The sequence below is a fragment of the Carlito syrichta genome, unplaced genomic scaffold (assembly GCF_000164805.1).
Source record: "Carlito syrichta isolate Samal-C Ts95f unplaced genomic scaffold, Tarsius_syrichta-2.0.1 Scaffold310924, whole genome shotgun sequence".
Taxonomy (NCBI): domain Eukaryota; kingdom Metazoa; phylum Chordata; class Mammalia; order Primates; family Tarsiidae; genus Carlito; species Carlito syrichta.
In genome coordinates, this window is record NW_007255020.1 from 343,406 (window position 1) to 357,163 (window position 13,758).

The window sequence follows — 13,758 nt, forward strand, 5'->3', positions numbered from 1 at the left end:
TGCAGCACCTAAACATCTACCACCTACCCCTCCTCCTGTCTAGTCTTTGGTCAGGGAAAAGCTCCAAGTCCTATTGAAAACAAATTGCTCTCAAGTCAATGATTAAGAAACAAAAACAAAGACATAAAAATATAAATGCAAATCTGGAAGGAGGCAGAGTTCCCTCTGAGCATCTCCACAATGCTTTAATTATAATACATTTAATCAAATTCATTTTAGTTTATTTTTCATCCTAAATACATAATTGTAGATCCTCTTTATCAAATTTTTGTCATCTCTATATATGACAAATTGCCTTTTATATTTTCATTTAACCCCTGGCACAGTGGCTCATGCCTGTAATCCCAGCACTTAGGGAGGCTGAGACAGGAGGATTGCTGGAGCCCAGGAGTTCGAGACCAGCCTAGGCAACATATCGAGACTCCATCTCTACATTAAAAAAAAAGAAAGGAAGGAAGAAAAAAGTAAAAAAAGAAATTAGCCAGGAGTAGTGGTGGCACATGCTGTAGTCCCAGCTACTTGGGAGGCTGAGGTGAAGGATCACCTGAGCCCAGGAGGTGACTCAGCCCAGGAGGCTGAGGTGAAGGATCACCTGAGCCTCGGCTGTGGTGAACCATGATTGTGCCACTGCACTCCAGTATGGGTGGCAGAGTGAGACTGAGGAGTGAGACTCTTTTTCTCTTACCTTTCTTACAAGATGGTCTTTGGTTCTCAATCAGGGGTAAAAATAAAATATTTTCATCTGAGACACTCCTAAAAATATCAGACAGGACACACTGATGTTGATCCATTTCTAAACCCTTTTTGGGTAAGGTTGAGTTGACCAGCTATGAATCCACTTAATTGTAGATTACATTGATTTCCTTGATCCAAGAAAACACCAGGTTCAGATGGTTTACTACGAAGTCCTACCAAACATTCAAGAAGCGGTAGTTCCCATTTTATTCCAACTGTTCTATAAAATGGAAAGAGTAGGAGATGAGGGGCACACTCAGCTCAATTCGTAAAACTGGTATAATCCTAAAACCCAAACCATTCAAGGACAGTACATACGAAAATAAGATCCTAGAAAAATCTCATTAATGAACAGAAATGCAAAATTCCTAAAACATTATCAACCTGAATCTAGCTTTGAAGGTTACATTTATAAAATGACTGAGTTTTATTTACTCCAGGAATGGAGGCAGCTCAGCAATAGATAGTCTATTAATGTAACTTACCACATTAATGGGTTGAAGGAGTGGAATGGAGTCAAGAATGATCAGACAGGGATCTTTTCCTGGAGTAGTGGGTATCTATGTATTGGTTGGCTTTTGCTGTGTAACAAACAACTGCAACATTTCATTGATGTAAAATAAGCATTTATTTTTCTTACATTTTAGGGTAGGTTGGGGGTCAGTTATTTTAGGCTGGGCTCAGCTAGGCAGCTGACCCTTAACACTGCAGGTCTTTGGGTCAGCTGGGTGACCACAACCCAGATGTCTCCAATGATTCCTGTTGCAAGTTCATATCATGGCAATGCAAAATATTAAGTGGGTGCACTTAACAGGACAGACATACTTCACATCCCTGCTTGTATAAATTTCTGCCATCATCCTATTTGGCCAAAGCAACTCACCTGAGTTTACAGTCAATGAATGAGGATGTATACTCTACCTTTTATGGCATGGATACAGAAAAGTATAGAATTGGGGCCAGGCCGGGCACGGTGGCTCAAGCCTGCAATCCTAGCACTTTGGGAGGCCGAGGTGAGGGGATTGCCTGAGTCTATGGGTTCGAGAACAGCCTGGGCAACTTGGTGAGACCTCATCTCTACAATAAATCAATAAATTCACTGGGTGTGGTAATGCACGCCTGTAGTTCCAGCTACTTGGAAGGCTGAGGTGGAAGGATTGCCTGAGCCCAGCAGGTCAACACTGGAGTGGCTGTGAGCGTGCCACTGTATTCCATCCTGAGTGGAGTGAGACTCCAACTCAAAAAAAAAAAAAAAAAAGAATCGGGGTCAATGACTCAATTATATCACAGGGCCATGAGACATCTGGGTATTTTATTTATAATTTATGAATATGATGCATATACACATTATATACATGCACGCACGTTACATACACAGAGATAATTTGGTATTTACAAAGTCTTTCATAATAAAAAGTTAACTAAATTCATATATTAAGTACATTTTGGGGACCCATCTTATTTATGAGTTTCATATTCAAAGAGGAAATGAAGTTGGTTTGGCAGGAATTGTCCTTCATGATTATACATCTCATCTTTTCTTTTCTCCATTATTTCAATCTCTTCTGAAAAGGATTTTAAAGGGTTTACAAAGCACCAACACAAAATAGATGAATAATAAATGAATCAAAGCGAAGGGAACACAAGGCTACTAAAGCAAGAGTAAACAGAAATGGTATTAGCCCTTGCCTGGATGTTCTCCATCTGCCTCTTTGGATGCTCTTTCCACCCTCTCTACCTGTCTACACTCCTTCCCTTGTCTCCTGCCTTTCCCATAGCTACAGGTCCCACTGATTCTGATAACCACTCTGTCCTCTCACTGCTTCAAGTCTAGAGGCTGCTAACACTTCCTGAGAACCATCCCTTGCTGGCTCCCTTCAGCCTGCCATACTTTTGTAACTAATTCCTTTAGTAAACCCTCCTTACTTAATCCTTTTGAAGGTGCCGTGTTTCCTGCAGAGACACTGATTGCAGTAGTCCACAAATCACACACCTTAATTCTATATGCTTGTTAGATGTGGACTATAAACACAGCTCTAAGGTCTCTGTGTCATTATCAAGTGGGAAACACAATCAATATAAGTATTTTGAGTCTCTCAAGAGAAGCAGACATACTTCTGACACCAAGATGGGCAAGAAATTTTCTCCGTGGTTTCTCAATGAAAGGACATTGTGGTGTAATAATCCTGTTCCTTTTTGTTTTATAAACCAACTCTAATCCATTCAGGGCTCAGTCCTCAAATATATTCACTTTTTATCCATACTTTTGCTCTAGCTGATCTCACCTAGTTTCACAGTTTTAAATATCGTACTCATGCTGATGACTCCCAATGTGTTATCTCCAGTCCTACTTCTCCTGAATTCATTTTCACTATTCAGCTGCTTACAGATATCCAATAGGCATCTCAAACTTTTTGCAGGTTCAACACAAAACTTTCAGTGTTTATTCCATAATCCTTTCCTCCCAGTCTGCCCCCATTTCAGTAGAGGGCCCTGGCATCCTTCAGCTGGTTGCTCAGGGTATGTGTGTATATGGGCTAAGGGTGGAGTGGCAATAGAAGAAATCTGTCATCTTGATACCTCCTTTTCTCAGATTCCACATCTAATCCATCAGCACATTGTTGCCTCAGATCTTCAAAGTACATTCAGAATATGACCAGCTCTCATGATCTCCATCACTACCACCCTAGCCCAAAGGACCAGTCTCTCATCCTATCACACTTGTTCCTAACTGGTTTCCCTTCTACTCTTGCACCCTTCCAGGGCCCCACCTTCAGCAGCCAGTGTGATCCTTTAAAAATATGTCATATCATGTCATATCCTGCTTAAATCTTCTACCTGCTTCCCATTACACTTAGGCTATAGCACAATGCTTTCCCCTTGGCCTAGAAGGCCTTACATTATCTGGCCCTTGGCGTATTTATGTTCTAAATTCTCTCCCTTCCTCCCTCCCTCCTTCTCTTCCTCTCTGGCAATCATACCAGCCTCCCTATGTTTATGAACAGGTCAAGCATACTATTTAGGGTTTCAGGACCTCTACAGTTGTTTTCTCTGACGGAAACACTCTCACCCAGGTAACTACATGCCTCCCTAACTAATTTCATTTAAGACTCTGCCCAAATGGCAACCCCTCAGAGAAGTCTCCCCTGGTCATTGGCCCCATCACTCCCATTCCTTACTTTGCTTAACTTTTCTTCATAGAACTAATCAGGATCTGACACTACATTAAATAAATAGTTATGCATTTGTTGTGTCTTTCCACTTAGAATGTAAATTCTGAGAGACAAGGACTTTATTACATTCACACTAACATCCCCAGTGCCTGGTATAATTGGTTGAGACACTGCGGGCCCTGGGGAAACAGCTGTTATTTGAATAAACCACTCCGTTCTAGTTTGTCTAATTTCTTGACTCAAATTCAACAAGATCCAACAAAAAATGTGAGTCTTAACAATGTAAGTGACAGTTAGCTAAGCTAGGTGCTTAGAGCTTTACAGATCCGTCCTTTTGGGTGGGTACTGATTAGGAGAGGGCACAAGGCAGCTCCCAGGGTACTAGGAATGTTCTTTATCTGGGTGGTAGTTATATAGGTGCACACCACAAACAAATCGACTGAGTTGTACACTTCAGATGTGTATATTTTTAAGTTGTTTTCCTGACCTATCTAGACACGAAAACTTAATTTCCAGTGTGGCAAGAGCAACGATAGGGAGTTGCACTGCCTGCCCTGTGAGTGCTGAGAGTCACCCTCCAAGTACTGAGATTAGTATAACCTGATCAAAGGAAAAGGGTAGAATGTATCCTGTCTTCCTTCTGACGCCAGAATTCCCTTGCGATCACGGGCCTCGTCCACGTCCTGGAGCCCACTCCTCCACGCCGGCTACCGGACGCGGAATTCGTGGGGTCTAGAACCCCGAAGTCAGATGCAGCCTAGCCGAGCGGCCCTCGGGGAGAGGAACGACAGGCAGCCCTTACGCTTTACCCTAACTCTTTAGCTTAAAGAGGTGGACACTGCGTCCACGTGCATTTGAAGGGATTATTCTGGGTACACCCGGCCCGCTGGACGTCACAAATCCTGCAGACATCTGGCAGCCGACCCGCACCAGCGCACACGCGCAGTAGCGAGCAGCCGCCACGCATGCGCAGGGCGAGGCGGCAACAGGCGAAGTGGGGCTGGGGGCCCCGGTGTGCGCGCTTCCGGTTGAGCGGGCGCTAGGTGCGCGCCATGGAACAGCGGTTAGCCGAGTTCCGGGCGGCCCGAAAACAGGCCGGCCCGGGGGCGCAGTCCAGCACTTCCAGCCAGAAAGCACAAACCTCGGGAGAGAAGGCGGAAGCAGCTGCGACTCTAAAGGCAGCCCCAGGCTGGCTAAGGCGGTTCCTGGTATGGAAACCGAGGCCCGCGAGTATCCGGGCCCAGCCTAGCCTCGCTCAGGTGAGAGAAGGGAGACGTCAACCCGGGAAGCGGCCTCTGAGCCACGGTGGTGGTCCTCCGGGAGATTCCGGCAGCGGCCCCGCCCATCAAGTGGCGGCGCGCAGGCTCGGGCCCCCTCTCGGAAAGGCGACGCCCACCACGTGGTGGCGGGCGGACACGCCCCCTCCGCGTCTTGCGGGCTTGACGTTCGCCGCCAGTGTCGGGGCTGCTGGCGCCTCCCTCCTGCTCCGGGGAGCTGGGCCGCGTGTTTCCTGCCACACGTGTCGGCACTGATACCTGACTTTAGCACGTTTCTTTCCAGTCCGCGACCCACGCGGCTCCTGAGTTCAGGCCGGAAGCGAGGGTCTAGCGTCCTGGAAGAAAGCACCTCTGCCCTTGAATTATTCACCGCGAGTTGAGTTATCGCTGTCACACCCGATGGCTTTGGGAAACTTCTCCACAACCAGGTTGAGCCACAGCCCTCTGCTAATGGAGGGTAAAAGGTCTAATTGGATACTGACCAAAAGTGGCAGTAATTAAGGCTTCATTTGATTCGCACCTGGGGCACATGCAGCGGGTAGCAAAGATAGCCTGGTCTTTAGAAATGGGTTTGAATACAAAATTAGCAAAAGTGTGTAACTGCCAGTGGTAGTATGATGGCATTTCACCCTTAATATTTTTTGGTCATCTTTTATTTTGCAGATGAATTAATTCGTATCTCTTTGTGTCTTTATCTAATTTCCACTCATGAAAAAAATGACAAGGTGACTTGCATGTGAGATTGGCGTGTTTTAGTGGAAATACAGGACACAACATATCAAGGGAATCGATACTTTACCACAATCTGTGACAAGATAAAGATCTTATTCCTTATAAGTGTAATAAGAGCCAAAAAGTTTATTTTATTTTATTTTTTTATCTTTTAATTTATTTTGAAATTGTGGGGTACAATTCAGGGTTAGGTATACAAATGTTCATTGTGCAAGTACCCTTATTGATGAGGTGTGTCCCCCTTCCACAGGTGGATATCGACTACCGTCAATCCCAGCTACCCCCCTCCCCCCTCCCGGCAGTTTCCCACTTTTTTTTTTTTTTTTTTTTTTTGAGTTGGAGTCTCACTCTGTCGCCCACACTGGAGTGCAGTGGCCGCTCCTGGCCACCGCAGCCTCGACCTGCTGGGCTCTGGCGATCCTTCCGCCTCAGCCTTCCGAGTAGCCGGAATTACAGGCGTGCACTACCATGACCGGCTGATTTTTTGATTTATTGTAGAGATGAGGTCTTGCTGCCCAGGCGAGTCTCAAACCCGCGGGCTCAGGCCCTGCACTCACCTCAGCCTCCCAAAGGTGCAGGATTACAGGCTGAGCCACCGAGCCCGGCTATCCCACTACTTTCAATCCCAAAAAGTTTATTTTAAAAATTAAAATGAGCCGGGCTCAGTGGCTCAGCCTGTAATCCCGCATGTTGGGAGGCTGAGGTGAGTGGATTGCCTGAGCCCGCGGGTTCGAGACCCACCTGGGCAACTTGGTGAGACCTCATCTCTACAATAATCAAAAAATTAGCCAGGCATTGTAGTGCATGCCTGTAGTTCCAACTACTTGGAAAGTTGAGGCGGAAGGATCACCGGAGCTCAGCAGGTGGAGGCTGCGGTGGCCGGGAGCGTGGCCCTGCACTCCAGTCTGGGCGACGAGTGAGACTTCAACTCAAAAAAAAAAAAAAAAAAGTTAAAATGTGTACTGGACAAGAAGTGTACCTTGCTCTCTTTAAAATTATTTCCCTTAAGTTGGTCTCTTACTGCACAACATTTTATTTGAGGGAATTTTTTAAATTAAGGAGACCTTATTGTTACTCAATTTTGATTTTATATTCTCCATAATGTGTAGAATTCCAACTGACTTGTAGAAAGAGGCAAAGAGAGTGCAGCAGGGTTTAAACAGTTCATTTCCTTGTGTGCAGTTTGTCTCAATTGTCTGGGTAATTTTCATGTTGACTAGAACTTTCTTAGCACAATTGCTTAAGATTTTAGAATCCATTTCCCGGTGCAGTTAAAAAACAATGGCTAACCCACGCAATGAGCTTTTGACTGTAGTTCTCATTTCCAAAAGAATATGAGATCATTGATTTGGACCCAGAGAAACTGAACATGGAGGAAGCTTCCATTACAGAAAACTCAAAAGCTGGTGGACTTACAGGAGGAAGAGAGGAAATGCTGGACCCTCCCATTGGTTCTTATTAATTGTTCTGTTTTTCATAAGGGACTCTCTACCTTATGCTCATTTTCATTGACTATTATCATTCCTGAGTTTGCTCTGGTGTGAAAATTCTCATTAAATTTTTTTTCCTAATTTACAATCCATCCCAACTTAATAATGTTGATGGCACACTGTGGCCTGTCAGAGATTTCTTCTATTTGCAGTTGCTTCTTTTCAGTAGTTATCGATAAGGAAATATCCACATTTTCCTTCCTCCTGCTGAATTTTGCTTGTGGAACAACAGTCCCCCCAGATAATTCTGTGACGAGCTTCTACCACATCAGGAAAAAAATGCTTGTCACTTTTTTCAGTCCTACAGAAGCTTCCTGCCTCCCTCTTCAGCCATATTTTACACAAGCCCCCAAAGCACCACCCAGCCTCAGGTCCACTGCCTACGCTCCACAGCTCCTTACCTCCAAGCTGAGACTCAAGCTGGTCTGTGGCTCGGTGCTTTCCTCCCCTAGGGGTCAACCCTGCTAAGCACAGCCTTATATCACCCCCCAAATCTAGACGTTATCTTTAATTTCTCCCTTTCCCTCACTATCATTCATTCATTCAACAGAATCCTGTCATGTATCCAGTGTGTTCCAGGTTCTCTCCTAAGTCCTGGGAGACAGTGTAAGACAGATAAAGTTGTGTTCTTGTAGAACTTGCATATGAGCTTGGGGCGGCAGGGGAAGGAGGACAATAAACAAAACAACAAGATGATAAATGCTATGAAAGAAAACAGTGTGCTATGATAGTGAACTGGGGGCGACGGGAGCAGAATGCTATTTTAAATTGGGTGACCAGGGAAGGCTTACTAAGGAGGTGACATTTGACAAGAAGGAGCCATCCTTGCAAAATCCTGGGGACAAGGCTAAGGGCACGCACAGTGATGTTTTTGCTGAAGTTTGTAGAAGAGGGAGCCAACTAGGTGATATGATGGGAAGGAGGCATTCCTCTCATAGGGACCACAAGTGCAAAGGCCCTGAGATGGAAAGCAGCTTGATATTTGAGAAATAGAAGTGCCTCCTCTGAACTAGGCCTGTATGTGACATAACTACCACAAGCACTTCTATACACAGCTTTTGCAGCAGGTGAGCTCGTACTAGGACAATTCCACTGAGGCATAGGAATTCCCACGTGGCTCTTCTTTGTGTGTTCCTTTTGCCAGTTTGTTTGCCACCCCCTCCACCTCCCTCTAGCTCTCTAACCCTTCTCCTGCCATCTCCCAGAAAGGCCCCTAATTAAAAGGGCTTTGGAGGGAGGCCATCTTGGGATCCTAGTCCAACTTCATGTCTGCCTGTTGCTAGTAACTTCAGGGAAGTTACTTAACCCCTCAGTGTCTTCTTATCAATAAAAGATTAATAATGCCTGCCTTCTGGATCACAGGACAGCGTACATTTTGAAGGCTCTCAGTAAATGGTGGCTTATAAGCATTATTCCGTTTCTACTCCCTGAAAAGTAAAATAGATTCCGTTTCCGTGAATTTCAATTTATATACATTCAAGATGTATTCTGTGTCTCTTGGTCCATCATTTCCTTCTCACCTCTGTCACCACCCTAGTCAGTGCCTGGGACTGTCTTACTAGGCCTTCTGCATTAGCTGCTCACAGTTTCCCTGTATCCACTCTTGCTCCCTTGCAGCTCATTGTCTCTGTGGCAGCCAGAGTAATCTTAAATGGTCCAGAATCTGTACTGTGGCCTACCTGTCCCTACGTGTTCTTGCACCTGCCCTCTGGCCCTCCCCCTTCACCCTGTCATCTCATAGTACTCTCCATCTTGCCCAGGACACTGCAGTCACACTGTCTGTCTTGTTCCCAGACAAGCCAAACCTCTCCCACCCTGATACATTCCTCTCCTCGGGCAAGAAGTATTGTGCACACTGGTCAAATCCGAAAAGGATATTTCTTTATTTAATAAACGTTGGAGGTGGGTATTATGCTGAGGATATAAGGGCCTCTCCAGTCACACTTTCCAATCTCCCTGAAAAGGTAACACTTGTGATGTTGATGCTAAAAAAGAAGATTCTATTTCAGAAAATAGAATTTCTGAAGCATCATAAATTAGATGACCAATTTGTTTATTTTTTGAGTGGGAATCTCACTCTGTTGCCCAGGCTGGTGTGCAGTGGCACTCTCATGGCCACCATAAACTTGGCCTGCTGGGCTCAGGCGATCCTTCCACCCTTCCTTCAAGTAGCTGGAACTGCAGGTGCACCACCACGCCCAGCTAATTTTTTTATTTATTGTAGAGATGAGGTCTTGCTAAGTTGCCCATGCTGGTCTCGAACCCTTGGGCTCAGGCAGTCCTTTTACCTCTGCCTCCCAAAGTACTGGGATTACAGGCATGAGCAACCACACCTGGCTACCAATATTTTTTATTGAGGCCAATATTTATGGTCTACTTTTACATTTTCATGTGAAAAGAATAAGGGCCACAACTGTAGAAATGAGTTAAGCGTTCTGCTGTGTATTGAGGACCTACGTGTGGGATGCTGTGTTTAGATCTGGAGACACCAAAACATATAGCAACAGTCCATGGCCTCCTGGTACTTATAAGCAATCTGGTGATATATGTGACCTCTATTAAAAGAGACACTTTAGTGCTGAATGAGCAGGAGAGCCAGTTAGTGCTCCAGGAGACAGAGGGGGCACTTCTCTGATGGCCAAGGACGTTGGATGACTTTGTTCAGGACTGCTTGCCTGGAGGGAAGGCAAGAGGTTGAGGAATGGAGAAGAGGTGGAGGTGATTCTAGGCCTCAGATGGAAACTGAGAATGTCTGATGAATAAAAGCAGTTGAACTGCAGTAGAAGGATCATTTATGGAGCAATAGATTGTGTTGTACAGGGAATTTCTTAGGCCATTGTGACTTGTTAGGGGATGGTGAGATCAATATAGAGGTAATAGGATAGCATAAGAAGTATGAGAGTGCTTCTCAGGGAGGGTAAGTGTTGACTTGTGAAACTTTCTGTTGCATCTATATATACTGGGTTGCAGTATAAAATGTATTTCTTTTCTTTTCTTTCTTTTTTTTTTTTGAATCAGAGTTTCACTCTGTCGCCCAGGCTGGAGACAGTGGCACACTCACAGCCACCGCAACCTAGATCTTCTGGGCTCAGGTGATCCTTCTGCCTCAGTCTTCCCAGTAACTGAATCTACAGGCATGTGCCACCACACCCAGCTAATTTTTCTTGATTTACTGTAGAGACGAGGTCTTGCCAAGTTGCCCAAGCTGGTCTTAAACTCCTAGACTCAGGCAGTCCTCTTGACTCTGCCTCCCAAAGTGCTGAGATTATAGGCATGAACCACCACACCCAGCTTAAAATATATTTCTTACTGTGGGCTGTGTTCAGAAAACTTTGGAAAGTAGTGGGCTGTACACGAAGCTCCCCAAAGCTACCTAAATACCTATGTCTCCCAGTAGCACAGGGGCCCGCACACCACCGTTTCTAGCTGTTGAGTAAGTGGAGGACCTTGGATTCTTGCCCAAGTTTGGATTTTAACCTGTAGGCAGTGGAAGCATTTGAAGGCTCGTGGGCAGGAGGGCAATGGGTGTTTTAGAAAACTGATTTAGCAGTTGTACATAGGATGGTTTGGGGAGGGAAGAGATAGGAGGCAGGAAATCCAGTTAGGATACACCGGATGGGCTTTGGGGTCAGTGCCAAGGACCTTTGTAGGGTGGTCACAGGGGATAGGAAGGTAAGAGGGCCCAGTGATGGCAATCACCGTGACTTTTAAAAATATGTTAAAAGGGTGTTTGTTTCCTGTTTTTGGTATAGTTTCCATTTTTTAATCTCGTCACTCAATATTTTAGCTCATGTAGTCAAATGAGCAAATGTATGGTGACTCTGTATGTGAAGCATGTCGTGGCTGTTGCATTATCAGTTATTGGGGAGTTTCTCTATGATCCACAGAATAGCTCTTGTTAGTAGCAGACTAACCTGAAGAAATGACTCCCATGAATAGGAATCTGTCTGAATGCTGTAAGGCTTTTATTGGCTCACATCTTATTAAGTGCTGATCAGTTTTGATTCAGTTGGAGGGGGACACATGAGTTCTTTGGAGATGATTGTTTTAGAGAGCAGGGCAAGAAAATAGAAATCAATGAACCAGCAGTCTTCTTAGAGCACTGAGAATGCCTTTTCCGATTTGTTTTGATCCTCTCAGGTCCATTACCCTTTATTCTTACTTTTGTTTACTTGTGTATCCTAGGAGGCAGCTCAGCCTGAGGACAGCACGTCACAGCCACCGCGGAATATAGCCATTCCTCCTTTGTGGAGCCGGGACCACTCTTTCCTGACCAATATCACCTTTCTAAAGGTTCTTCTCTGGTTGGTCCTACTGGGACTGTTTGTGGAACTGGAATTCGGCCTGGCTTATTTTGTCCTGTCCTTGTTCTACTGGATGTATGTTGGGACACGAGGCCCCGAAGAGAGAAAGGAGGGAGAGAAGAGCGCCTACTCTGTGTTCAACCCGGGCTGCGAAGCCATCCAGGGCACACTGACCGCAGAGCAGCTGGAGCGCGAGTTGCTGTTGAGACCCATGGAGGGGAGATAGGACCTAGCTCTGCAGTCATACAGCTGCCCTCAGACACGGCCTCCCTGCCCTGGGCGTGGATTGCGTTCAGGTGCACCTGACTCAGGACAGCTTGTGGGTTAGCTCTGTGCCTGCACAGTTCTGCATTCTTTCCCTGATCCTCTGCTGCAGTTTTATCTTTGAACTTCTCTTTGTTTTGGGAGAACTCTCTAAAATTACATCAGTGGGACTGATACAATTTATAAAAATTATTACGTACTCAAGAAAGGAGACCTGTTTGCTTCATTTTTCATTAGCTTGGGAAATTCTTTTAGAGCACCAGAAAGGCACTGAGGAAATGCTCTGTTTAACACACCCAGCTGTTAGGTACATCAATGATCTATTGTAAAAGTAAATATTCTTCTTAAGTCTTTTAATATTTATAGCATTTTTTTCCTCAAAAATTAAGGCTGCATGCTTAGATTTTTTTTGGCTTGTTTTTGTTTTGCTTCCTGCTTCATTTCTTGCTTTTTCAGTCATTACTGGTGTTGGAAAATAAAATATCTTTAAAACATCCCCTTTTTAGAAACAGGTCCCCAATTCGATGCCAGTCATCATCTTCCAGTCGCCTCTTGTTCTTCACCCCTGTCCCGCCCTCCCCCCCACACTCAGTAAAGGAAGATAAGAGGAGACAAAGGCCTAAATGACAGGTGTAGGGTGGGGTTTCACAAAGTCAACCTTGGAGGTTTGATAAGTGGCTGACTACTAATAATCAATTCAACAAGAAGAATTCTTTTTTTCTTTATTTTAATAACTTTAGGGGATACATACAATTTTTGGTGACATGGTTGCTTTGTCTAGTAGTAGCAAAGAAGTTTGGGCCTTACATGTACCCACCACTCCCACCTGTGTACACTGTACCTGATAGGTGATTTTTTCATTTCTCCGCCCCTCCTCTCCTCCCCTTCCCCAAAGGGGAAGGAGGACTGGAAGTGGAACTCCAGGCTTATTGGCTGCTTGGGTTTTGTCTTATTTTTTAAGGGCTTTAGAGTAAGCAGTCCCTTCTCCTGTGGGCCTCAGGTGAGAAATTACCTAGATAGTGGTAATCAGGCATGATTTTAGGGTTCCTTTTTCTTCCAGTACAATGTTAGAGTTTGGGTTCATTAAAACTGAGCAAACTCCCAGTACATTAGGGACGTTCTCATTAATTCCATTTTGTGGCCAATTAACCCTATTGTGTTTCAGCCCTTGTTGAGGTTCTTTGGATATGCATTGCTTTTCTTCCTAGCCTCAGAGTCACCCAGCTGAGCAGAAGGGCCCTCCTAGCTCACAAGTCTTTTCTTCCATGACTTCTGTCTGAACTAGATGTGAAGAAAACATGGGAAATGTGGAAATTTTGATGGTACTTAAGATATGGCTTTGTTTTCTGATTTATTTTCTTAAGGCTTTCCTGATTTTCCTAGTATTTGATTGGGGATTTTCTGTATGAGGAAGTAACTTCCCTGATCAATTCTTGAATGCAATGCCTGGGGCAATAAGCTTTGCTGTAGGAAAGAATTAATTCTTATTTTAAAATGCATAATTCAGACTTTCCCCTAAAACACAATGCTTGTAACTCTGAATTAGGAAGGTTTGATCCATTAGTGGTCTGGGTAAGGTAGCATCCATTCTCTTAACATCCATTCTCTTAGCATACGAGAGACTCAACTTATGCACAGACCTCAATAGTGATCTTTGCAAACATAGCCTTTGCTGAGGTGGAGCCTCGATTGCCTCAAACTCATCTTTCATGGGATGCTCTGTGAACCATCAGTCACCTCTCCTCACTCACCTCTTCCCAAAGGTTGCATGTAATGGTGGTAT

At 44.8% G+C, this 13,758-nt stretch overlaps 1 protein-coding gene across 2 annotated transcripts; it reads left to right on the forward strand.

Moving 5' to 3' along the window:
* The first annotated feature begins 4,941 nt into the window (after positions 1 to 4,941).
* On the forward strand, positions 4,942 to 12,183 carry SAYSD1 (SAYSVFN motif domain containing 1). Of its 2 annotated transcripts, none has more exons than XM_008068445.2 (2): positions 4,942 to 5,167; positions 11,593 to 12,183. In XM_008068445.2, exons 1-2 carry the CDS (start codon positions 4,961 to 4,963, stop codon positions 11,935 to 11,937), a joined length of 552 nt encoding a protein of 183 aa, XP_008066636.1. In that variant the 5' UTR covers positions 4,942 to 4,960; the 3' UTR covers positions 11,938 to 12,183. The 2 variants fall into 2 exon arrangements, with proteins under 2 accessions (XP_008066636.1, XP_021573431.1); XM_021717756.1 differs by lacking the exon at positions 4,942 to 5,167 and adding an exon at positions 7,637 to 7,692.
* The last annotated feature ends 1,575 nt before the right edge of the window (positions 12,184 to 13,758 follow it).